The sequence below is a fragment of the Tachyglossus aculeatus genome, chromosome 7, assembly GCF_015852505.1.
Source record: "Tachyglossus aculeatus isolate mTacAcu1 chromosome 7, mTacAcu1.pri, whole genome shotgun sequence".
Lineage (NCBI taxonomy): Eukaryota > Metazoa > Chordata > Mammalia > Monotremata > Tachyglossidae > Tachyglossus > Tachyglossus aculeatus.
Genome location: NC_052072.1, coordinates 8,854,308 through 8,881,239, shown reverse-complemented (window position 1 = coordinate 8,881,239; position 26,932 = coordinate 8,854,308). Strand labels below are relative to the sequence as shown.

The window sequence follows — 26,932 nt, the reverse complement described above, 5'->3', positions numbered from 1 at the left end:
TGTTCAGTGTTCTTCACTCGTTAGGTATTCAGCAAATCCTGATGCTGATTATGTATTTGATTCGATGACTGAGGCCAATTTGATATTAGACCCAGCTCTAATTAAATCTGGTGTTGAATCTTCCATAGGTTATTTATCCTGCTGGGGAGGAAGGTGTGTTCAACCTTTTGTAACCATTTGTAGTCACATACCTAGAAGTCTATATTTTATCAAGTTATGGAGGGTTTTAATTGATTGGTTTTTTCAAATCTGAAATAACTTTGCTGTGTGTTCTGGAGAACAGTCTCAACTGAGAACAATCTCAACAATCTCCACAGTGGAGAGAGAATACGTAGCCAGAAAGATTTAGAAATGTATTTGGTTGTCCAAGAAAGCCGCCAGGGCATGTTCATTGATCTTTGTCAGTTCCTTTATCAATCAATCAGTGGTATTTATTGAGAACTTACTGTGTGCAGAGCACTGTACCAAGTGCTGGGGAGGATAAAAGTACAACAGAATTAGCAGACGTTTCCTGCCCATAACAAGCTTACTTGGTCTGCTAAGCATCCCGGTTAGGTCAAATGTTTTGAAATATTCGATATTATAGAAGCACTAAATCTTTTACAACTTTTTCGAAGAACTCAAGTATGAAACCGCTGGTTCTCAGTCGGGTCTTAAACTATTAAAACAAAACAAAAAATTGACTAAACTCTCAACCTCTTGGCTGCCCTCCTGGGTTCTTATGGTTGAATTCTCTTGGTAGTCCTTGCACTCTCCCTCTATAGTAGTGATCAACCCAATTTAAAGTATTAAACAGCATCCCTCTTAATATTGGAAGGCATTCATCCACGTTATTGCTGTTTGCAAATAGATGGGAGGTAAGAGATGGTCAGCTAATTTAATTCTGTTACTGTAATCCTGAGTTCCTGCCCCTTTCCCAACTGAAGTTCATGAAAATATGGGCACCTTTAGATAAGGGATGATAAAGGAGGAGAGCTGGGTTATTAAAGTGTGTGTATGCTACAGTGTATTTTTTTTATGAGACAGGAAAGTGAAATTTGCTATTAAGCCTATTTTAAAATTACACTGTATTGTTAAATTTGCGTGAATTTACACATTCCCAAGTTTAAGTCCTTCAGTAGGTGGTTATCATTCTTTCACTGCGCTAATCATCTGAACTCCCTGTCTTCCCTCCCAAACCCTGTCTTCTCCCTGACTTTCCCATCACTGTTGACGGCACTACCATCCTTCCCATCTCACGAGCCCGCAACCTTGGTGTCATCCTCGACTCCGCTCTCTCATTCACCCCTCACATCCAAGCCGTCACCAAAACCTGCCGGTCTCAGCTCCGCAACATTGCCAAGATCCGCCCTTTCCTCTCCATCCAAACCGCTACCCTGCTCGTTCAAGCTCTCATCCTATCCCGACTGGACTACTACATCAGCCTCCTCTCTGATCTCCCATCCTCCTGTCTCTCCCCAATTCAATCCATACTTCACGCCGCTGCCCGGATTGTCTTTGTCCAGAAATGCTCTGGGCATGTTACTCCCCTCCACAAAAATCTCCAGTGGCTACCAATCAACCTACGCATCAGGCAGAAACTCCTCACCCTTGGCTTCAAGGCTATCCATCACCTCACCCCCTCTTACCTCCCCTCCCTTCTGTCCTTCTCCAGCCCAGCCCACACCCTCCGCTCCTCTGCCGCTAATCTCCTCACCATGCCTCATTCTCGCCTGTCCCGCCGTCGATCCCCGGCCCACGTCCTCCCCCTAGCCTAGAATGCCCCCCCTCCACACATCCGCCAAGCTCGCTTTCTTCCTCCCTTCAAGGCCCTGTTGAGAGCTCACCTCCTCCAGGAGGCCTTACCACACTGAGCCCCCTCCTACTTCTCCCCCTCCTCCCCCTCTCCATCCCCCCTCTCCTTACCGCCTTCCCCTCCCCACAGCACCTGTATATATGTATATATGTTTGTACTTATTTATTACTCTATTTTATTTGTACATATTTATTGTATTTATTTTATTTTGTTAATATGTTTTTGTTCTCTGTCTCCCCCTTCTAGACTGTGAGCCCGCTGTTGGGTAGGGACCGTCTCTATATGTTGCCAACTTGTACTTTCCAAGAGCTTAGTACAGTGCTCTGCACACAGTAAGTGGTCAATAAATACGATTGAATGAATGAATAATCATGCAAAGTGTCTTATAAGGCCCCCAAAAAACAAGACAGTGGTGAGAGAGTGAACAATCACCATTGAGGCTTATGTGTGGATGTAAGGGTAATTATTAGTAAAGGTCACTGGCATGCTAGCCACTTCCTTCTCTAATCATTTAAAGAAATACAGTAGTGCTCCCAGAGTAGAACTCTGAAGAATGCTACTGTTGACTTCTTTCCAGGGTGAAGAGTGTCTATTCTCTCAAGTGCCATTTCCTATTGCTTAAGGAGTGTTGACTCCTCACTGAGGATGTACATATGTGTGTGTGTGGGTGTGTGTGTACCATCTTTATTACTCCTTTCATTAGTTTCCAAATTTTGGGGGGGAATTTTATCAAATGCTTTTGGAAATTACAATAGATTTTATGGATTACGTCTCTGTACTACAACCCCTTAGCAGTTGGTTGAATTTTGCAAGTGAACAGAAAGGAGAAAAATGTGCAAGAACTTGAACAGTCTACATGTAAAATTACCTTTCAAAGAATCGTGGAGATTCTGTGGGTTTGTTGGAGATGTTAAAAATCAGTGGTCTTTGTTCGCCCATAAATGTCCTATGACATATTTTAGAAAATAAATGAATTAAGGACTTAATACCATTTTGCTGAAATATAGAATAGGACCATCTGGTTTTGAATCCCTAGGCAGGGTTCTAGTTTCAAATCATATTGTTGGCATGGTAATACATTGGACTGTAAGATGCACTGAGAGCTAAAGAAGGACTTGGAAATAAATGTGTAGGAAAAATCTTTGTGTAAATACATTTTCCTCAATATGTCATTCCCATCTCTGGCGTATCTTATAGGACATCCTCATATGGGTGGAACTATGGACAGAGCGGGAAGATCTGAGAGGAGTGCTAAGATCTTAACTTTCTTTACTCTGTTTTGCATGGAGAGGCTAGAGCCCCAGAAGTGATATTTTGGACTTGTTTCAACAGCTCTAAGCTTGGGATGATCCACCTACCCTTAATCGATCAATCAGTGGTATTTAAGTGCTTACTCTGTGCAGAGTACTGTACTAAGCACTTGGTACTAGACTGTAAGTTCGTTGTGAGTGGGGAATGTCTCTGTTTATTGTTGTATTGTGCTCTCCTAAGCACTTAGTACAGTGCTCTGCACACAGTAAGCACTCAAGAAATGCGATTGAATGAATGAATGAATGAATTGGGGAGTACAATAAAACCGAGTGACTTCCCTTGAGCCACTGTGGAGGTTTCTGTGCCAAAGGGTTTTTTTGGGCACAGGCATCAAGCATCAGGTTACTGCATTGTGGAGTGTTCTTAGGACGCTGGGCTCCAGCCCAGTGAACCCCTGTGATAATCCAACCCTGCACATGTACATCTATACATACACATGCATGCATGTGCTTCTACACTGAGTGCTGCCGCAGCAAGATTCTCACTCTGCATTTTGGCTAGAGGGAGAGAGCGTTCTTTTAACACGTCTGGGTGTAGACCTGATTTTGTCCATGCGTGTTGCATCAGACAGGTGTAATGCTACAGGGCAAGCTTTCCTTTAGGCAAACTGCAAATCTTTTACAAAAGAAGTTAATCAATCAATTTTATTTGCTAAGTGCTTACTGTGTGCAGAGCTCTGTACTAAGATCTTGGATGAGTTCACTAAAACAGAGTTGAAAAACACATTCCCTGTCTACAGCAAGCTCACAGTCAGGAGGGTGAGACGGACATTCATTTAAACATATAAATTGTGGATGTGTTCAGAAGTGGTGTAGTGCCGAGAGAGGAGTGAATAAAGGGTGCAAATCCCAGCGCAAGGGTGACACACAAGTGAGTGGGAGAAGAGGAAATGAGGGCTTAGTCAGGGAAGGCCCCTTGGAGGATATATGCTTTCTTAATAATGTTTTGAAGGAGGGGAGAATGATTGTCTGTCGGATGTGAAGAGGGAGGGCGTTCCGGGCCGGGGCAGGACATTGGCGAGACATTGGCGGCGAGACAGACCATCAGGGTACAGTGGGTAGGTTGGCAGTAGAGGAGTGAAATGTGTGGGCTGGATTGCAGTAGGAAAGCAGTGAGGTAAAGTAGTGGGGAGGGCAAAGTGATTGAGTCCGAAAGAAACGTTGATAGAAATAAGATAGATTACCCAATTTTCGTTTTTTTGTTTTCTAATTTTGTTTTCTAATTGTTAATATATCTGTCTTACCTCTCCTAATTCACAAGTGTTGCTCAGGCGTCCATACTAAGTACTCTCGGTGTGTGTGAACTTGAGAGAATAGATTAGAAAATCAATCCTTAGTGGGCATTGGTGGCATTTAGGACCTTGATTTCACGTTCTATAATAGGAATAACTTTAGATGTCAAGTTGACACATTGTGAAAGTTGGATCTGTGGAACTCCAAATAGCCGTTTTGTGGTGGTATTGTCACAGCTTACTTCTTCCTCCTGCTCCCCTCAGGACTAACGTGGCTCTCTTCCTTTTGATTCTACATTGCTCCCTCATCTGTTCTTTCCTCTTATCAAACAAGCTAATCAATCAGTGGCATATATTGAGCTCTTACTGTTTGCAAAGCACCCAAACTAAGTGCTTGGGAAAGAACAATAGAGTAGCTGGACACACTCCCTTCACTAAAGGAGCAAGCCAACTCCATTATCACCCAAACTCACTGCCCTTGCTGTATTCTTGTGGTTGTGTTGCCAAGACCCCTGGGGATCGCAGGAAGAAAATGTTTTTGCAGTGCTACTTCATCTCTTTTATGTACTCCTTTGATTTTTTTTTTCTGAAAATGTTTAACAAGGTAGTTCTGTTTCATTTTCTGTAGGGTAGCAATACAGAAGCAGCATGGCCTTAATGGATAAAGCACGAGCCTGGGAATCAGATGACGGGATTCGAATCCCAGCTCTCCACATGTCTGCCATGTGACCTTGGACACTTAACTTCTCTGGGCCTTAGTTACCTCATCTGTAAAATGGGGGTTAATACTGTGAACTCCAGGAGGGACATGGACTGTGTCCAACCTGATTAGCTTGTATCTACCCCAGCACTTGGTACAGTGCCTGGTACCTAGTAAGCGCTTAACAAATACCATTAAAAAAAAAAGTGGAGGAGGAATTAAAATTAGGTGAAGGAAGTCTTTGCAATACTCAGTTTTGCCAAGGCCTGTGTTTTAACTCTGCATTTTGGCCCAAACGTTGGAAAGTACCTGGGAATCTTTCTCTGACAACACAAGCCTGTGTGGATACCCAGTAGTGTGGTATCATAAGAAGGGGCTTGATTTGTTCGTACAGGGAAGAATGGGCTGAGGCTTTTAAAGGTGGATGGATACCTCGGGGGCAGTTATCACAAGATAATTAATTACCTTGAAGGTTTTAAGTGGGGGGGGGGGGGGGGATAAAGAAAAATACAAAGTTTAAGAAAGCAAATTTGAACAGGCTTAGGGTTCCAATAGGAGGGACCTGATGGGTGATAGGGAAGTGTAGGAAGTAAAGAATCAAAAGGAAGCTGGCTGTTACCTAGACTGTTCCAGAGCAGAGTAAAGACCACACGGGACCAATCTGGCTAAAACAAAGACCCATGAAGGGCAAATAGGAAAACAGCACATAAGTGGGAATTAGGTCAGATAACCAAAGAAGTATGAAAAGAACCACATGACTGTTAATGAGATAGAAACACAAAATTTGGAAAGGAGCCCGAGACATACAAGGTAACAAGAACATTCATTTAGGCAAAAGAGGAGGGACAAGGAAGTGGTTCCCTCCCTGTTGGATAGGAAGGAAACATTGATAATAGATGACTGAAAAGGGAGAGGTTCCAAGTTTTCACTTTGAAATGTGGGCCTGTCTTCCGAAGACTTAGCCACGCTACCCAATTTAGTGTCATCTGCAAACACTTGGGGCGGGCCGGCAATGCTTTTGTCCTGGCCAACCATAAATATATTTAAATGGGTCCATTCCCAGTCCATTCGTTGTGGGAATGCTGCTGAATTAAGTGTTGCCTCTAAAGATGGTGTTGGTGTTTGGTAGACTGTGAGCTCTTTGCGGGCAGGGAATGTGTCTGTTTTTTGTTGTATTGTGCTCTCCCAAGGGCTTAGAACGGTGCTCGGCACACGGTAATCCCTCAATAAATATGAATGAATGAATGAATGAATGAGTGGATGAATGTTATGTAGGATTGGAGAAGGGAAAATGATCCAACCAAAACAGGATCAGTGGGAACAAGTGCAAGGTAGTGTCTTCAGGGCTGTAAAAAAACCCACCACAATCCAAAATGGAGAAGGATTGGCTAGGCACATGTGGAAAAGGAAAGGAGCAAGGGGCTGTGAAATGACCCTTAGGGCAACAGGAATCTGCAGTGTAGTTCCCAAATTCCAAGGAGCCTTCTGTGGTCTTGGGTTATGCCACCACAAGCACGGTGTCCTTAAACTGGGACGAGATCCGCCACTGTTCTCTGCATCAGTCACACCCTGACTTGAAGAGTTAGCAAACTGCTCTGTCATTTCCAGTTGAAAGGGGAACTGTTACTTTCTGAGGTTTTTTTTTTCTAATTTTAAAATATCTCCTGGAATTTTCCCTGCTGTATAGAGGCTCTGCAGGGAAAATTTCCAAGAAGAAGCTTTAATTATAAGAGGAAGGGAGAGGGGGAATAGAAAGCTGCGCATCTCAATCAGTTGGTCGTATTTATTGAGCACTTACTGTGCGCAGAGTGTGGTGCTAAGCGCTTGGGAGAGTACGGTATAACAAAGTTGGTAGACACATTCCCTGCCCACAGTGAGCTCACAGTCTCAGAGGTGGAGATGGACAGTAATGTAGATAAATTACGCCTGTGGGGCTGAGGGAGGGTGAATAAAGTGAGCTAATAAAACGAGCAAGGGTGAGGCAGAGGGGAGTGGGAGAAGAAGAAATGAGGGCTTAGTCAGGGAAGGCCTCTTGGAAGAAATGTGCCTTCAGTAAGGCTTTAAACATGGGGAGAGGGCAGGTATTTCTGCTGAGTCCACCCCTGCCCAGATGCCACCTAATACCATACTTCAAAATAAATTTCTTCTGCCAACAGTCGAAGTCCCAAAGGTGGTGCATTTAGTAGCAGAAGCAGCAGTCCTGTGGTTGGGCTCTAGTAAAGGAAGTGTCGGCTGAAAACTGATTTGCCATTTTTCATTCACGTAGTTCATTTTTTTAAGTTTCTCTTCATTTTAGTCCTCTTTTCCCTTCATGCATGGTAATGAAGAATACCTTCTCCCCCCTCCCTTCTCTATCACTTTCTCCTCCTCCTTCTGCATTTTCACAGCATGCTATTTCTGTTGGATGTCCCAGCACACAGCCCAGGCATCACATTGACTTCAAGAGAGAGGAGACTGATCTGACTCCTGTAAGTTATGATGTGGTGTTGTCTACGTGGCCTTAAATTGTTTTATACATATATATATGTATATATATATATACATATACATATGTACATATACATATATATATGTCAAATATATATATATATATACACACACATATATATATATATATATATATATATCGAGTAAAAAGAGTACTAATTCACACTTTAGGGGCAACTGTCTGCACTGATTCCTGTCCAGGTGGTGGTAAACTCTTCCCATTGGATGGATAGTACTCCCTAGGAATAGGTCAGCCAAGATTGCTCTTTTGTGAAGGAATATCAGAGATTCCCATCTTTAGAACTTCTCGGTTGTTGGAGTGCCAGGTTATGTAGCTTTTGCTGTAAATGTGAAAGACCCTTAGGAAAGAAGTCGGGGAACTGACAAGAAGCGGCATGGCCGAGCCTGGGCCTGGAATCCGAAGGATCTGGGTTCTAATTCCGGCTCTACTTTTTGTCTGCTGGGTGACCTTGAGCAAGTCACTTCATTTCTCTGTGCCTCAGGTACCTCGTCTGTAAAATGGGGATTAAGACTTTGAGCCCTGTGTTCATTCATTCATTCAATCATTTATTGAGCGCTTACTGTGTGCAGAGCACTGTACTAGCGCTTGGGAAGTACAAGTTGGCAACCTATAGAGACGGTCCCTACCCAACAGTGGGCTCACAGTCTAGAAGGGGGAGACAGAGAACAAAACAAAATGTAATAACAAAATAAAATAAATCGAATAAATATGTACAAATAAAATGGAGTAATAAATACGTACAAGCGTATATACATATATACAGGTGCTGTGGGGAGGGGAAGGAGGTAAGGTGGGATGGGGAGGGGGAGGTGGGGGAGAGGAAGGAGGGGGCTCATTCTGGAAAGGCCTGTGTGTGACAGGGACTGAGTCCAACCTGATTAGCTTGTATCTACCCCAGCATTTAGTACAGTGCCTGGCAAAAAAACGCTTAACAAATACCATTAAAAAAAACCCAAACTCACTGCAGTTTCCAGTTTAGCCACCCTGGGATTAGGCATCCCAGTTCTCCAGCATGGCAAGGCAGCGGCTCTCTTCCAAGTCGAGGTAATTGCTCCACCATGCCTGGAGGAGTGCTCAGTTCAGTGCTCCGCACACAGCAGGAGCTCCATAAATGCTGCTGCTGCTGCTATCTATTCTATTTATTTTATTTTGTTAGTATGTTTGGTTTTGTCTCCCCCTTTTAGACTGTGAGCCCACGGTTGGGTAGGGACTGTCTCTATATGTTGCCAATTTGTACTTCCCAAGCGCTTAGTACAGTGCTCTGCACACAGTAAGCGCTCAATAAATACGATTGATGGTGATGATAATGGGTCACATTTGCCCATGTCAGGACTAAAGAAGTCACCTAGATCAGCGTATACAAGCCCTCTGACTTATTTTTAGTGGCCCTAAGCAGGTAGGTTAATCTCTGTTTGATATAAAGCATTAAAAAAACGCGGTTTACAAATTGTAGAATGGTAGGAAAGCGGCTTAAAAGCAGACGTGGTCATACTGTTCGTCGTCAGGTGGCATTCACTCTTGTTTTGTTTCCTATTATTGACAGTTAATAACCAGTTATAAAATGTAGCACGATCCCGATTCTTTTACAGTCACTCTTCTTTTTCTTCCTATTGACAGTTTATATGCTTTTAGAAAGAGAATATTTATAAAATGTAGCATGATCCAGATTCTCTTACAGAATTTATGAAGCATAAATTACACATTATTGCCCCCTACTGGTCGTATTGCACATACCAGTTGTAATGACTCAATCAATCAATCGATCGTATTTATTGAGCGCTTACTGTGTGCAGAGCACTGTACTAAGCGCTTGGGAAGAACAAGTTGGCAACATATAGAGACAGTCCCTACCCAACAGTGGGCTCACAGTCTAGACTCCAGTCCTTTCTCTTGTAATTTTTTTTTTAATGATAGGTGTTAAGCACTTAGTATGTGCCAGGCACTGGGCTAAGCGCTGAGGCAGGTGCAAGCTAATCAGGTCGGGTCGGACACAGTCCGCGTCCCACATGGGACTCACGGTCTTAATCCCCACTTTTCGGATGAGGTAACTGAGGCACGGAGAAGTGAAGTGACTTGTTCAAGGTCCCACAGAAGACATGTGGCAGTGCTGGGCGACGCTATGGGGGGAAAAGAGAGTGAGGGAGAGGGTAGAGTTGTATAGTCGAAGAATCTGACATTACAGAAAACTCACTCATTGGAGCTTTCACCTTGAGTGCCAACTTGTACTTCCCAAGCGCTTAGTACAGTGCTCTGCACAAAGTAAGTGCCCAATAAATATGATTGATGATGATGAGTGTCTTCCAACGCCACATCCATTTTATCCAGACAGGTATGTGTTGAGAAAACACAGGGAACGTTTGCTACTTTTTTGTTTTTGCCAAGTGTTTCATACAGCGCACTGTACCCAAGGTGGAGAGGGGGGCACTCAATAAATGCCATTACTATTTTTAATTCCACTATGGCATTTTGTCCAAAATTAATGAGGAAAACACTTGTTGTGGGTGTAGTGGATGGAGCAGAGGCTTGGCTGTCTGGAAGTCCTGGGTTCTAATCCCAACCCTGTCACTTGTCTGCTGTGTGACCTTGGGTAAGTGACTTCACTTCTCTGTGCCTCAGTTACCTCATCTGTAAAATGGGGATTGAGACTGTGAGCCCCATGTAGGACAACCTGATTACCTTGTATCTGCCCCAGTACTTAGAACGGTGCTTGGCACATAGTAAGCGCTTAACAAATACCATAATTATTATTGTTATTCTCTGTGCCCCAGTTACCTCATCTGTAAATGGGGATTGAGACTGTGAGCCCCACATGTAACGAGGGACTGTGTCCAACCCAATTTGCTGTACCCAGTGGTGTTTAGTACAGTGCCTGGCACATAGGAAGCACTAAGCAGCGTGGCTCAGTGGATGGAGCCCGGGCTTTGGAGTCAGAGGTCATGGGTTTGAATCCCAGCTCCTCCACGTGTCTGCTGTGTGACCTTGGGCAAGTCACTTAACTTCTCTGCGCCTCAGTTACCTCATCTGTAAAATGGGGATTGAGACTGTGAGCCCCACGTGGGACAACCTGATCACCTTGCATCCCCCCAGTGCTTAGAACAGTGCTTTGCACATAGTAAGCGCTTAACAAATGCCATTATTATTATTATTATTATTAACAGATCCCATCATTATTATTATTGAGTTGTCTACCTGGCCATGAGAAAACATTCAGGAGCCCCAACGCCAATTCTACAATCTCAAAGAAAATCAGAAAATCCTGTCAAGTGATGCCAAGATGTCAGGTCTCAGTGCCCCTGTGCTGGTAATATCAGAGCCGCAAAAGCTGGTCTAATAATAATAATAATAATAATAATAATGTCATTTATTAAGCGCTTACTACATGCAGAGCACGGTTCTAAGCAATGGGGAGCTTACAAGGTGATGAGGTTGTTCTACGGGGGGGTCACAGTCTTAATCCCCATTTTCCAGATGAGGTAACTGAGGCCCAGAGAAGTGAAGTGACTTGCCCACGGTCACACAGCAGACATGTGGTGGAGCCGGGATTTGAACCCCTGACCTCTGACTCCAAAGCCCGGGCTCTTCCCACTGAGCCACGCTAATCCTTTCTCACCCACCGAATACTGGCTCAGGAGCAGTGAAGCAGAGCCCTGACTCCAGAGGCGACCCCGGCATTTGAACCCCTGACCTCTGACTCCAAAGCCCGGGCTCTTCCCACTGAGCCACGCTAATCCTTTCTCATCATCATCATCATCAATCGTATTTATTGAGCGCTTACTATGTGCAGAGCACTGCACTAAGCGCTTGGGAAGTACAAATTGGCAACATATAGAGACAGTCCCTACCCAACAGTGGGCTCACAGTCTAAAAGGGGGAGACAGAGAACAAAACCAAACGTACTAACAAAATAAAATAAATAGAATAGATATGTACAAATAAAATAAATAAATAGAGTAATAAATATGTACAAACATATATACTGGTGCTGTGGGGAAGGGAAGGAGGTAAGATGGGGGGGATGGAGAGGGGGACGAGGGGGAGAGGAAGGAAGGGGCTCAGTCTGGGAAGGCCTCCTGGAGGAGGTGAGCTCTCAGCAGGGCCTTGAAGGGAGGAAGAGAGCTAGCTTGGCGGATACTGGCTCAGGAGCAGTGAAGCAGAGCCCTGACTCCTGAGGCGACCCCATCCGTAGCCATTGGCAGATCTGAGGGCCTGCCCCCCACCCCCCCGAGAGAATCCAGAGGGATGGCACTGGGCATATTGGAGCAGCAAGTCTCTAAAATCAAGCCCATTTGCCTTCCCAGGAAGGTCCCCTGGAGTCACAGATCTCTATGTGTTGCCAATTTGTACTTCCCAAGCGCTTAGTCCAGTGCTCTGCACATAGTAAGCGCTCAATAAATACGATTGATGATGATGATGATGACCTCCACTGAGCCCAAGTCAGCAGCAGAGACAGACAGAAGGGCTAAATGTGGTTTACGTCTCTAATGCTAATTATCTAATGTGTGTTAAAGGGTGGGGATTTTTAGCCACACTAAGCTCTCTACTTTTTGCAGCCTGACTTCGAAAGAAGACTTAGTTTTCAGTAGCAAACAGCGTAACTCATATAGGTTTCGTTTGCTTCGTTGCCTGGTTTTAGAATTTATTTTAGCTCATGAAATGGATGCTTTTGGGGAAGCAGCGTGGCTCGGTGGAAAGAGCCCGGGCTTTGGAGGCAGAGGTCATGGGTTCAAACCCCGGCTCGGCCACCTGGCAGCTGTGTGACTCTGGGCAAGTCACTTCACTTCTCTGGGCCTCAGTGACCTCATCTGTAAAATGGGGATGAAGACTGTGAATCCCCTGTGGGACAACCTGTTTACCTTGTAACCTCCCCAGAGCTTAGAACAGTGCTTTGCACATAGTAAGCGCTTAATAAATGCCATTATTGTTATTATTATTATTATTTTAGTTTGCCAGTACAAGTGACATGGTTATGCTGATGTATTTTGGTTGCTATTTTAATGGGCTTGGTGAAATCCCACCCAACCCCTGCTCAATTTTGATCCCCCTTTACTTGCATGACCATTTTTGAACAAATTATTGATTGTCCCTTTGTGTCTTCCATTTTTTTCCTGAGGCAGACATTGCTATATTTTAACTTTTTTTTAATTCATTTTGTGTCTTTTATTTGGGGTATCCTATTTTGCTTTTTAAAGGCACCTGAGACTTCTTTTGGGAAAATTGTTTAGGGCATCCTAAGTGTGAGCATCAAGGATCAAAAAAGCATTTCTAAAGCTAGGTCTAATGCAGTTTGTGCATTGTTTTGCCCACCTCTTGAAATGGCCTTGGGGGAAAAAAAATGGGCTCCTGTTTTTCCTACGATCTGTTGACAGAAAAATAGAATATGGGTGGGAGCCCAGGTTTTTCTTTACTCTTGCCCAGGACAATGGAAATGCAGAAGGCAGAACCCAAAATCAGGTGTCTGGTTCTGTGCCTTTTGCTTCCAAAGCCATATCTTTATCATCACCATATGCTCCTCATCACGTGCCCCACAACTACCAGCATTCACATCCCCAGGTCACCGGTGGAAAATACAGTATATTTATCCTGGCTTTTCTCTTTTGAATGTCATTATCAGCTCCTTCATTCTGGCACTGGAAAGGTCCAGATTCCTAATATCTGGATGCAATCTTCCTCCAGATTTCCTTGTACTACTGGTTTATTTGGTCAAACCAAACTAAGCAAAAATGTAAATGTTAAATATTTGACAGGGAATTCTGCAGATGCGAGAAGTATGCTTTTCTAAGTGAATCATTATTGCATTTCCCCCGTAAAAAAGAAAAAAAGTTTGGTGTTTTCCTGTCTAAAGGTATACATTTTCAGTATTCCTTTTTCACTAGGAAAAAATGGTAATGGATTTCTCTTCAGTTTCTGTCCTCGATAAAGAACGTTCTTGAAGAAAGTGACGTGATTTGTGACATTTGGTACTGGCTACTTATAATAATAATAATGATGGTATTTGTTAAGCGCTTTCTATGTGCAGAGCACTGTTCTAAGCTCTGGGAAGGTTACAAGGTGATCAGGTTGTCCCACGGGGGGCTCACAGTTTTAATCCCCGTTTTACAGATGAGGTAACTGAGGCCCAGAGAAGTGAAGTGACTTGTCCAAAGTCACACAGCTGACAGTTGGCGGAGCCGGGATTTGAACCCCTGACCTCCGACTCCAAAGCCCGGGCTCTTTCCACTGAGCCACGCTGCTTCTATTCTACTACCTTTGCTTATGTGTGATCTGTGGGGACCCCACTCATGGTATCTTTACTCATCATAGAAAGAATATATATGGTTGTACATATTTATTACTCTATTTACTTATTTACTTATTTATTTTACTTGTACATTTCTATCCTATTTATTTTATTTTGTTGGTATGTTTGGTTCTGTTCTCTGTCTCCCCCTTTTAGACTGTGAGCCTGCTGTTGGGTAGGGACTGTCTCTATGTGTTGCCAATTTGTACTTCCCAAGCGCTTAGTACAGTGCTCTGCACATAGTAAGCGCTCAATAAATACGATTGATTGATTGATTGATTGAAAGAATAATCAATTCACATTGTATGTTGAGCGCTTACTCCTTGCAGAGGTCAGGACTGAGCGCTTGGGAGAGTACGGTTCAAGAGGAGGTAGACACAATTCCTTCCCTCAAGGATCTTACACTCTTTTGAGATCTTACACTCTCCTCTTCTGAGGAGACAGACACTAAAGTAAGTTACAAGTTGGGGGAAGCACAGGGTGTAAGGCAATGTGGATACATGGAGGATAGTGAGACCCCCAAGTCCATAAGTGACACAGAAGTGACGAAGTGGCAATAAGGGAGGAATTGGGGTAGGGTGATGAGAGTTTGGTCAGGAGAGACCTCCAGGAGGGGATGTGATTTCTGAAGGGCCTCGAAGACGGGGAGAGCATTGGTCTGATGGATGGGATAGGGGAGAATAAAGAAAGGGGACATGAATAAAGTGAACTGAGTAGGGTGGCTTGAGAAGGGTATGAGCTGGGGTGCAGTGGGAGAGGAGATCGGATCAGTAGCTGGGGGAGAGAGTTGATTTGTGCCTAAAAGTGGATGATTAGGCATTTCTGATTGATGAGGAAGGGAATGAAGACCAACTGGAAAGTTTCGAGGAGTGGGAAGATGATAATAATAATAAGGATGGCATTTATTCATTCATTCAGTCGTGTTTATTGAGCGCTTACTGTGTGCAGAGCACTGTACTAAGCGCTTGGGAAGTCCAAGTACACACAATCTAGTCAGAGGTGCAGGTCAATAATTATCATCACAATAATGATGATTTATTAAGCGCTTACTATGTGCAAAGCACTGTTCTAAGCACTGGGGAGGTTACAAGGCGATCAGGTTGTCCCACGGGGGGCTCACAGTCTTAATCCCCGTTTTACAGATGAGGGAACTGAGGCACAGAGAAGTTAAGTGACTAGCCCACGGTCACACAGCAGACATGTGGTGGAGCCGGGATTCGAACCCATGACCTCTGACTCCAAAGCCCGTGCTCTTTCCACTGAGCCACGCTGCTTCTCTGATGATAAATGATGATTTATTTAAACCCTTACTATGTGCAAAGCACTGTTCTAAGCACTGGGGAGGTTGCAAGGAGATCAGGTTGTCCCACGTGAGGCTCACAGTCTTAATCCCCATTTTACAGATGAGGGAACTGAGGCACAGAGAAGTGAAGTGACTTGCCCACGGTCACACAGCAGACATGTGGTGGAGCCGGGATTTGAACCCGTGACCTCTGACTCCAAAGCCTGGGCTCTTTCCACTGAGCCACACTGCTTAGTGCTCTCTCCACTGAGCCACGCTGCTTCTCTAAGATGTGTGCAGAACGATATTTTAGACTGTAAGCTCCTTGTGGGCAGTCAGTCACTTGTATTTATTGATCACCTACTTTGTGCAGAGCGTCGTACTGAGCGCTTGAGAGAGTATAGTATAATAAACAGACACATTCCCTGCCTACGACAAGCTTACAATTTACAAATGAGGGCAGGGAACATTACAACTCTTATAGCGTACTTTCCCAAGCGCTTAGTACGGTGCCCTGCACTCAGTAAGCGCTCAATAAATATGATCGATTGATTGAAAAATGATCCAAGCAGCAAAGTGTGGACTGGGAAGGTGAGAGGCTGGAGGCCGGGAGGTCTGGAAGGAGGCTGATACAGGAGCCAAGGTGGGATATGACAAGGCTTGGATCAGCATGGGGGCACTCGGGATGCCAAGGAAGGGACTGATTCTGGAGGCCTAGTCAATTGTAAGGTCCTCGAGGACTAGAATCATGTCTGTTCGCATTTTTGCACTTTCCTGAGGACTTAGTACAGCGCTCTGCCCACCAAAAGTGTACAGTGAATATCACTGATTGGTTTGGGAAATTCTAAAAATGATATTGCGCAATATGGAAGGATATGCATTATCTAAAGTTGAGGGAAAATGATTTAAAATGTCATGATGGTGAGTATTACAGGAAACATACCTCTCACTATATGATAAATTGCTTATGAGCATTTTCAGAAAATAGTTTACCTTTCCCTTTAATATTTCCCCACTAGCCCAAGAATTCATTTTTTTTTTCAGCCTCAGCTTTATAACTGGTTCACCAATGGAAAGTTATCCCGAAGGTGGTGAGGACTCGGTCTTCATGGTCACTAGCACGTTAAGCCTTGGAAAGGAGGATTCAGAGAAATCCTCCAGGCGTATGTTCTTGGTCCAAACCAGATCCAGATGGCCCATTAAAACCAGGTTAATGATGGGACAGGCATGGGCATGGGTCTAATTGGCTTTCTTGTCAACACCAAACACAAAATGCAGCTGTTGTGACTGAAGGGAAAATTGCAGAAGTACCTATTAAACTCTTTCAGGATATAGCTGTTGTTGAGCTAGGTGCCTAAGATAAGACTTTGAAGGAAGCAGTTTGAGAGACGGGATGACTAATATAACATCTGCTTTTGTCTGTGTGCACTGACTTCTTTTGACTTGTTTTCTTTCTCTCTTTTGGCACAAGCACTCCTATCTGGACAGGGAAACCTCCCTCCTTCTGAGAAACATTGCAGGGAAGCCTTCTCACTTGCTGACCAAGGTGACGCCTCTTCTTCCACCTGCATGCCACTTTTGCCTTATTAGAAAACAGTGTCATCTCTGCTTTTTTTGTTTTGTTTTGTTTCTGGTTGGGTTTTTTAAAAAAAATTATACTTAAGTGCTTACTTTGTGCTAAATACTGATCTAAGCACTGGGGTAGCTACAAGATAATCAGGTTGGAGTCAGTCCCTTTCCCACATGGAGCTCAGGCTGAGAAGGAGGGAGTAGGATTTAATCCCCATTTTACGGATGAGGTAACTGCAGCAGAGAGAAGTTGAGTGACTTGCCCAAATTCACGCAGTAGAGACGGGGATTACAATCCAGGTCCTCTGATGCCCAGACACATTCTCTTTCCATTGGGCCACGCTGCTTCCCTGTTTTTAATGAAACTCCCGTTTCTCCATTTGAAAGTAGCAATTGCCCTGAATGGTTGTTGTGGGAAAGTATTTATTAAGAGGGTAAAAAAATTATCCGGTAAGAGCTGGTCCCAGGTTTTAATGCATGACATTCATCTCTTATGTATTTGATGATTTCAAAAATAAGCAGCGTGGCTCAGTGGAAAGAGCACGGGCTTTGGAGCCAGAGGTCATCGGTTCAAATCCCGGCTCTGTCGCTTGTCAGCTGTGTGACTTTGGGCAAGTCACTTAACTTCTCTGTGCCTCAGTTCCCTCATCTGTAAAATGGGGATTAAGACTGTGAGCCCCACGTGGAACAACCTGATCACCTTGTAAACTCCTCAGCGCTTAGAACAGTGCTTTGCACATAGTAAGCACCTAATAAATGCCATAAAAAAAATACTTTTTATTGTTGGCTTGTCTCTTACTGGCTTTAAGATATGATGTTCTTGCAGGAGTTTCCCCATGCTATCTGACATTTACATTTTAAATGTCTTTGGAATGAAATTTTCTTTGTGGTTGGCAATCTTAAATTCAGTGCAGTACTGTTTACTGAATGGAGTCCCTGAATTAATGGAATCCCTGAATTACTACACGTGCAGTCTTAAAAATGTTTGGGATGGACTTGCCACCATTTTTTAGTATCTCTTTGCGCTTGAAAAAGTATTATTTTTTTGCTAATAGAGGAAAAATGCCTCCATAGTTACTCCCAAATCAGGGCTTTAAAGGATTAAAGATATAGTGGCATCTCCCAAAACTTCAGAAAACCAATCAGGAATTTTTCTGGCTGTTTTTAATCAGATTCTTTTTAGCAGTCTTTTTTCGCATTAAAGTGAATTACTCACTGAGCTGTCTGATTCAGTGATCAAGTTCATATTTGTGGATAATATATAACATATAACTCCAATGGTGCAAGCACAATTTTTAAACTTTTAGTTAATATTTTTTAAAGAAGCATTTAGAACGTTGTTTCCTTAGCATCCGCTCTTCCTATGTTTTCTTCTTTCAGTACTCCATTCAGTATATGCAACTTGGAGAATTTGCATGAATAAAACTCCCAAATAGGTGTCCTGGTTTTAGAATTCTTTAGGTGACTTTATTGCATGATATTTTCAACGCAAGGTGAGAGCTAATGGAAAAGAGTTTGGTTAATTAAGTTGTTGCCTGACCAGCAGTTTTCAATTTGCATAACTCCTCATCAGTAACTCACCAGAATAATTCCCTGTGTTGTTCAGTGGCACACTGTCAACTGGGGTTAAGGAGGTTTACTCTGTTTCATCCAGTCAGTTCAGCTGTAGAGGTACTGAGCGGAGGGAGGGAAAGAGGAACACTGCAACTTTGCAATCTTTTCCGATTTTATAGTTTTTGATCTGGTTTCCCCATAGAACCACCCCCTCTCTGTCTTCTCTCGCTGGTCCCTGGGAATAATAATAACAAACAATAATTCTGGTATTTGGTAATCACTACGTGCCAAGTACTTTACTCAGAAGTGGGGTAGATAAGCAGATCGGACATAGACTGTGATCCTTATGAGGACAGATACCTGGGGAAAACAGGTATCCTATCCCCATTTATAAATGAGAAAACTGAAACACAGAAGATAGGTGACTTGCCCAAGGTCACACAGCAGGCAAGTGGTGTCTTAACTCCCTACCAAACCCTACCTTCCATAGCCAGGTGAAGATGACAACACATCCTCTTTCAGGTGAAGTCCTATAACATTTGACAGGCACTCACACCATCGCAGGTGGAGCCATTATGGTCTAAATCTTACTTGAGGGTGGTAGCAGCAGAGAGAGGGAAGCTGCAGCCATAAAAGAGAAACCGCTTGGCCTAGTGGAAAGAGCACAGGCCTGGGTATCAGAGGATCTGTACTGTGTGACCTTGGGCAAGGCACTTAACTTCTCTGTGCCTCAGTTCCCCACATCTGCAGAATGGGAACTCAATCCATGTTCTCCCTCCTACTTTGACTTTGAGTTCCGTGTGGGACCCGATTATCTTGTATCTACACCAACCATTAGTGCAGGGCTTGGTACATAGTAACTATGTAGCAAATACTATTTTTAATATTACTGTTATGATTATTACATCCCTTTCCCACTGCCTGTGTAGTCTCCAGTGGCCTTGGCTTCCAAGGCCATTTCCACCACAACCACAGCCATGGAGATTCCAGTGGAAATGCCATCAGAAGCTGTGGTCACTACGGGCCATAACCGGCGTATGATGAGACTGCATTTGGGTTCAGTTTCTGCTGCCGCTACCTGTAGGGCCCAAGCAATGATCTGAAGACTAAGAAAGCATCGGTGACTAGGAGTGTGATTGTTTTTCTTGTATTCACCCTCTAGCTCCCTGCTTTATTTCTTATCTTCATCATCCTCATCAGTCAATCGGTGGTATTTATTCAGGGCTTAATGTGTGCAGAGCACTGAACTGAGTACTTGAACAAAATAATGGAATTGGTAGGCACAGTCTCCACCCACAAGGAGCTAAGAGTCTAGAGGGGGAGATAGATAATATAGGTGAGTTACAGATATATACATAAGTGCAGTGGGGCTGAGGCTAAGGCCCCTAGGATTCCTCCAAATAAGAGAAATGTGAGTATCAAGTGCTTGAGAAGGACAGATCCAAATGCATAGGCCAAACAGAAGGGAGGGAGAAAAAATGAGGGAGGAAAGGAAGGGAAGGAAGGGAAAGGAAAGGAAAGGAAGGAAGGACGGATGGACTAATATAGGAGGCATTCAAGGGTAAGGAGTGACTTTAAAGTGATGGGTCGTGAATACTATTCATTCATTCAGTCGTATTTATTGAGCGCTTACCGTGTGCAGAGCACTGTACTAGGAATAGAATTAAACCAGTTTTTAAAGAAATAGCAAGCTACCTTGTATCTCTCTGCCGGACTTGTTTTTCTAAAGACAGTTCCCTCCCATAGGAAGTTGGCAGTTTTCCTCATTTGGCTAATACAGCCCTTTTCCAGCAAATCTTTTTTCTTTTGTTTTTTTTCCCACAGACACAAAAGAGGTAGGGAACTTTTCAACACTTTGCATCAACAGTGTTGACTTCCATGTAATCAAGAGGTGTCCTAGTTTGGGTCTTTCGTGCAATCGGAGAAGGCTTGACATTTGATGTTTGTGATAGGTACACTAGGATTTGAGAGTGTGACGGGAGTAGAGGATGTTTCTTCCCTTTTAAAGAAGCAGCCTGGCCCTGATTTTGTGTGAAGCCCTTTTATTGTCCTTAGAAGAAGGCTGTGCCCAAATAATTCATGAGAGGTTTGATCAAGAAACCTCACGAGTGGATCAGTTAATAATAATAATAATAATAATGGCATTTATTAAGCGCTTATTATGTGCAAAGCACTGTTCTAAGCACTGGGGGCCGATACAGGGTGATCAGGTTGTCCCATGTGGGACTCACAGCCTTAACCCCCATTTTCCAGATGAGGTAACTGAGGCACAGAGAAGTTGTGTCTTGCCCAAAGTCACACAGCTGACAAGTGGAGGAGCCGGGATTTGAACCCACGACCTCTGGCTCCAAAGCCCGTGCTCTTTCCACTGAGCCACGCTACTTCTCATTGTTTTGAATCTTACAACCTGAAATGTCTGTTTCTTTTCCTTGACCAAGATTATGTAGACAGTACTGTGTTTTCTGCCATAGAAAATAATGTTGACATGAATCCTCTCCTACAGGTCATTAAAGCCCCCTTTTCACGAATGCATTTGTAAGGAAATCATCAGACCTTAATCAAAGTGTATCTTCATCAGACTTATTAACATTCTGTGAATGTGGGATTTGTTAAACTCTTTGTGCCAAGCACTGTATTAAGCAATGGGCTAGACACAATACAAACAGCCCAGACACAATCCCTGTCCCACATGTGCCTCACAGACTAATGGGGAGTGAGACCGGGTATCTTATCCCCATGTTATAGATGAGGAAACTGATGCTCAGAGAAGTTAAGTGAGTTGCCCAAGGTCACACAGCAAGTGGCAGTCCTGAGATTAAAACCCAAGCCCTCTGATTTCCAGAAATATGGTCCTTCCACTAGGCCACACTGCTTCTCAACTCTGTTAGGTACTATATTACCAGTTTTTATTATGTGACATACTGTGTATTGTACCTCAGCGTTTTCTTATAATAACCACAAAGTCTTAAAATAGCATTCTTCTTTAGGTGAGGATTTCATAGCAATAATAATAATGATAACAGTATAATTTTTTTAAGTACTCTGTGCCGAGCAATGTATTAAATGCTAGGGTAGACACAAAATAATCAGATCAGACACAGTCCCTGTCCTTCAAAAGTCTTATAGTCCACAGGCTCTCCCAAAAGAAAAAAATATGATTTACAAGCCCAGGGTAATGACTTAATTGTAACTACGAGAAATGGCTTCTAAGGGAAAGACTTCTTACTTAAATACAAATTCTATTTTAGGGATTGTGGGAAAAGACTAGCATGGCTACTTGTACTTCCCAAGCGCTTAGTACAGTGCTGTGCACACAGTAAGCGCTCAATAAATATGATTGATGATGATGGCATATTCTTTGAATATTTTTGTTTTGACTTCAGTTTAAAACCGACAATTAAAAATATCTGTTCAAATGGATGATGATGATGATGACGGTATTTATTAAGCACTTACTATGTGCCAAGCACTGTTCTAAACTCTGAGCACTGTTCTAAGTGCTCTTCTAAGCAGATGGATTGCTCTGAACAGCTTCAATCAATCAGTCATATTTATTGCGCTCTTACTGGGTGCAGAGCCAAGTGTACTAAGCACTTGGGGGAGAACAATATAACAGACACATTCCCTGCCCACAGTGAGCTTCCATGAAAAGCCATTATCATAAGTGGGGGAAAAAGGTTAATTCAAAACAAAATTTATCCTGGAAAAAAATGGTCATTGATGAGGGGCCCTAAAATTAAATCTTCTTACACCTGTGCACTTTTAGAATAAATGGCTGCATTTTCTGCCCAGGTGGGTTTTCAGATAGTGTTTCAGTTCTCAGTCATTTTGGTCTTGTTAATTCACTGACTCTCTTTATTGAAAGGGATCATGTTTCTGCAAACAAGCCATCCTCCACCCACCAAGTGCAGAGAGGTAAAAATTCATCTCGACAGGAGGTACTGCAGAAAGCCTGCCAGCCAGGGACCAAGGGGAAGGGGGGACAGGTGGGAAGAGAAACCATTCAGAAGGAGAGACGGCAGCCTTGGATTTATAGAAGGAAAGAGGTTTTCTGATGTCGTTCTTCCTAGCAAAATGGCTCAAGAATCGGGCGCTAGATGAGCGAGCCGGTTCAAAAACACAGCCGCTTTGGATTGAACCAGCAGTGGTGGAATGGAGAGGAGGACCCTGATTTTTCACGGGGTCGTATACTTCCAGCGATTCCCTCCAACGTTGTTCTGAAAGGATTCTACAGCACCTGTTCGAGGAATTATTTGGGCAGAAAGGAAAGGACAAGGAGAGGACAGAAACAGTAAAGCCAGTGGATAGAAAGGTTTTCTCTGATTTTTTGGTTGTTCCTCTTTTGCCTTGTTTCAGTAGAAGTTGAAGATTTGTGCTTCTGTTTGCTATTCCAAATATAACATTCAGGCGGTCAAAGGTTTGGAATAAAAATCCTTCCCTAGACAAGACTCGCCTTTGTGAGAGTTTTTGTATTTCAGTTGAAGAGTAATATTACATCCATAGTATGGCTTATTGCTGGAAATTACAAGTAAGTAATGATATTACAGTATTGTGTATTAGGAAACAGAGAAATGGGTAGAGTATTTCAATTCTTGGTGGTTTTTCAGAGTACTATTTTGAGCATTGAAGTAGGACATTTCCAAAGGTTTAAATTTTTGAATATTCTTAGAATGGATAAGAATTTAGCAAGAAAAGCAATACTTATGGATTGTTTTTTCTGTCATGACCAGTATCAAACTGGTTTGGCAGGTTGAGACTTTCGAAACAGGCAGCAAAACCCAGCATATGGGACTTATCACGAGGTGAAAGAAGTAATACCTAAGGTGATTATCTGAAAATTCAATTTTGGTGTACTTAATTTTTAAAAACTATTGGGAAAAGGTGTGAAAATTGTTTTTCAGTCATCCAGATACTTTGGTCTCAATGATACTGTAAACATTGATATTTAGAGGGGACTGTTTTGATGGCCCAAAGAAATAACTTCAGCCCTGAGGAATACTCTACTACCATTTATTGGAAATGTTGAAGGTCACTTAGCATACACTACAATAAACCATTTCTGTGGTTTACAATTTTATAACATTTCTTTCAAGAAAATATAAAGCGTTCTCTATAACAAGCACTAGCTGGTGACTAGTAGGACATGATATTCTTCCTGAAATTCAAACTTAGGTAGAGCCCTCAAAAGAAGTCTAAATTTCTTGCATCAATTTGCCATTTGTTTATAGAATGTGCTTTGTATTCACAGGAAGAACAGGCAGCCAAAGTGAAAGCTGAGAAGATCAGAGTGGCACTAGAGAAGATTAAAGAGGCACAAGTGAAAAAGGTGATGTGTGACTTTTGGATTGTTTCATCATCCTCATGCCTCCTCCTCCTCACAATTTATCCGCAGGACGTTTAAAAGACAATGTGCATCCATTTAACTTTAGATATTCTTGCAAAGTTTTCTCTTATCAAAACTGCTCTTGTTTTGTCTGGGAATATTTTGGCTTCTCGGGTAGTTTTACTCCTAATTTTAGTTGCTTTAAATGAACCACTGAATTTGTACCCCTCTTACGCACATTATCAGAGATGGTTCATTAGTATGATTTCGCCCAAATAAAAAGGTATGCGATGTAATGATAATAATAATGATCATGTTTGTTAAATACTTACCATGTGCCAATCTTTGAGCTAAGTACTGTGGTAGATATAGGATAGATAGGACACACTCCCTGTCCCTCATGTGGTTCACATCTAAGAAGGACAGGGATCTGACATTTTTATCCCCATATTACTGATGAGGAAACTGTGGCACAGAGCTGTTAAGTGATTTGCTTAGGTCACATAGCAGGCCAGTGACAGAACCAGAATTAGAACCGTCTCTATATGTTGCCAACTTGTACTTCCCAAGCGCTTAGTACAGTGCTCTGCACATAGTAAGTGCTCAATAAACACGATTGAATGAATGAATGAATGAATGAAATCAGGCATCTGGCGTCTTAAGTCCCAAGCTCATTCCACTAAATCACACTTCACCCCTGGCAACAGTGTGCCAATGGAGGCATACTATTCATAAGACTGTAAACCTTATATACCCAATACTTTTTTATCATCATTATCTTCACTGCTCTCGTGAAATGTCAAGTGGGAAAACTGCAATCAATTGATTAATGGTATTGAGCACTCTCCGTGTCCAGAGAACTGTCCTAAGCGCTTGCTAGAGTCCAACATAACAGAGTTTGTCGATGCATTCCCTGCCCGCATCGTGCTTACAGTCCAGAGAAGGATAAATAAATAAATTAAGGATATGTACATAAGTGCCGTGGGACTGAGGAAGGGGTGAGAAAAGGAAGCAATTCCAAGTGGGCTCACTATACCTTGGCGCCAGTGACTGTGTTTTGGAAGCCCTTACCCAAGAAGATATGACAGTGATTATTACTTGCCTTTAAGAACAAGCAAAGATCTATGGGCCAAAAACTTTTAGTCTGAAGAGTAAGGGTTAGGCAACTAGCAAACCGCTTTAAAGGATTTTTATTTGCCACATAGAACTGAGTGCCAGTCAGTGATTTCTAGGTTTGAAAAAGAGGTAGGCAAATAAATCAAGAATGTCAGTGAATCAGTGGTATTTATCGAGCACTTACTGTGTGCAGAGCACTATACTTAGTGCTTGATAGATGCTTTGAGAGGGTTACAGGCATGCCATCAATATCCACCTGCTCATATATATATATATATAAAAGGGTTTACCCTCAGCATACCACGGGGGGGTGGGGGAATGTGTGTGTGTGTGTGTACTGGTTGTCAAGATAGGATCACAAGTCAATCAGTGGCATTTACTGAGCGCTTACTACGTGCAGAGCACTGTACAGAGTGCTTGGGAGGATACATTTCAACAGAATTAGTGGGCACGTTCCGTGCCCGTAACGAGCTTGTGGCCTAGAGGGAGAGATGGACATTAATATAAATAACCTCAAGATATGTAACTTCAGTATATGTAATAACTGTGCAGATATGTTTGTCAGTTTTGTGGGGTTGCAAGTGAGGCAAAGAACCAGTGTCCAAAGGTCACAGCCTGAAGTGCATAGATGACACAGATTGAGCCGGGAGGAAAAGGGCTTAATAGGGGAAGGCCTCTTGGAGGAGATGTGACCTGAACAATGCTTGGAAGGTGGAGAGAGTCGTGGTCTGGCGTATATGGAGAGGGAGGGAGTTCCAGACCGGAGGGAGGATGTGGGAAGTAGGTTGGTGGCCAGGCAGAGGAGAGTGGGGCACAGTGAGTAATCTGGCTTTAGGAGCGGAGAATGCGATCCTGGACCGTAAATTCCTGGAATCTATCAGTTGACCAGCATCAGAGCACCGCTTATCACATCATGAGAAGCATTCATTCATTCAGTCATAGTTATTGAGTTATATTACTGTTACATTATTACTGCGTGCAGAGCACTGTACTAAGTGCTTGGAAAGTACAATATAGCAATAAAGACAATCCCTGCCCACGTTGGGCAGTGTCGCTTAGTGGATAGACCATGGGCCCTGGTAGTCAAAAGGACCTGAGTTCTAATCCCACCTCTGCCATATGTCTGCAGACATATAATAATAATAATAATAATGGCATTTATTAAGCGCTTACTATGTGCAAAGCACTGGTCTAAGCGCTGGGGAGGTTACAAGGCGATCAGGTTGTCCCACGGGGGGTTCGCAGTGTTAATCCCCATTTTACAGATGAGGTAACTAAGGCACAGAGAAGTTGTGACTTGCCCAAAGTCAAACAGCTGACGATTGATGGAGCCGGGATTTGAACCCATGACCTCTGACTCCAAAGCCCGGGCTCTCTCCACCGAGCCACGCTGCTTCTCTATGTCACGTCACTTCCCTGAGCCTCAGTTACTTCGTCTGTTAAATGGGGATTGAGTATGAGCCCTATGTGGGATAGGGACTGTGTCCAACCTGATTAACTTGTATGGACCCTAGCGCTTACAACAGTGCATGGTACATGCAAATACCATAATTATTATCACGTGGGTGCTGGATGAGCATGTCGGGGCGGGGAACTGGACACCTTACTGCTCTGGTTAGCTGAAATGGGCAAACAGGCTATGCAAGAAACGATTTAAAGAGACAGTGAAGCAAGCCTCAGTTAATGTGGCAGTGGCCTAACAGTAAGTTGTTGCGGGAAGGAACCTCGGGAAGATCAGTGAAAAGTGGGGTGACTGTTTTAGAGCAGAGGTTTTGAAAAGGTTGTCATAGCAAGTGGGAGAAACCAAAATGACACCAGGTATTCAAAATAATAATGCAGCAGTGCATCAAGGTCCGGCTTTACATGTCCCCGCTATAGAAGGAGCTCTCCTTCACTCATTGGTATTACCATGCAATAATAATAATAATGGTACTTGTTAAGCACTTACTATGTGCAAAACACTGTTCTAAGCGCTGGGGGGGGTACAAGGTTATCAGGTTGTCCCACGTGGGGCTCACAATCTTAATCCCCATTTTACAGATGAGGGAACTGAGGCCCAGAGAAGTGAAGTGACTTGCCCAAAGTCACACAGCTGGCAAGTGGCGGAGCCGGGATTCGAACCCATGATCTCCGACTCCCAAGCCCGGGCTCTTTCTTTCCACTGAGCCACGCTACTTCTGTTATGCAATCAAAATGAGAATCTCATTTTGTGAGTGGATTTCGGGGAGGTGCCATTTTGCCTTTTAAAGGTATTTGGGAGCACTT

The 26,932-nt window shown here is 43.2% G+C and overlaps 1 protein-coding gene across 1 annotated transcript in view; it reads left to right on the top strand.

Moving 5' to 3' along the window:
- Positions 1 to 26,932, top strand: part of RAPH1 (Ras association (RalGDS/AF-6) and pleckstrin homology domains 1) — a 60,777-nt gene that overhangs the window by 10,917 nt on the left and 22,928 nt on the right. Inside the window, 1 exon segment of the mRNA XM_038749524.1 lies at positions 23,477 to 23,554. Coding sequence (XP_038605452.1) covers positions 23,477 to 23,554 — 78 coding nt within the window.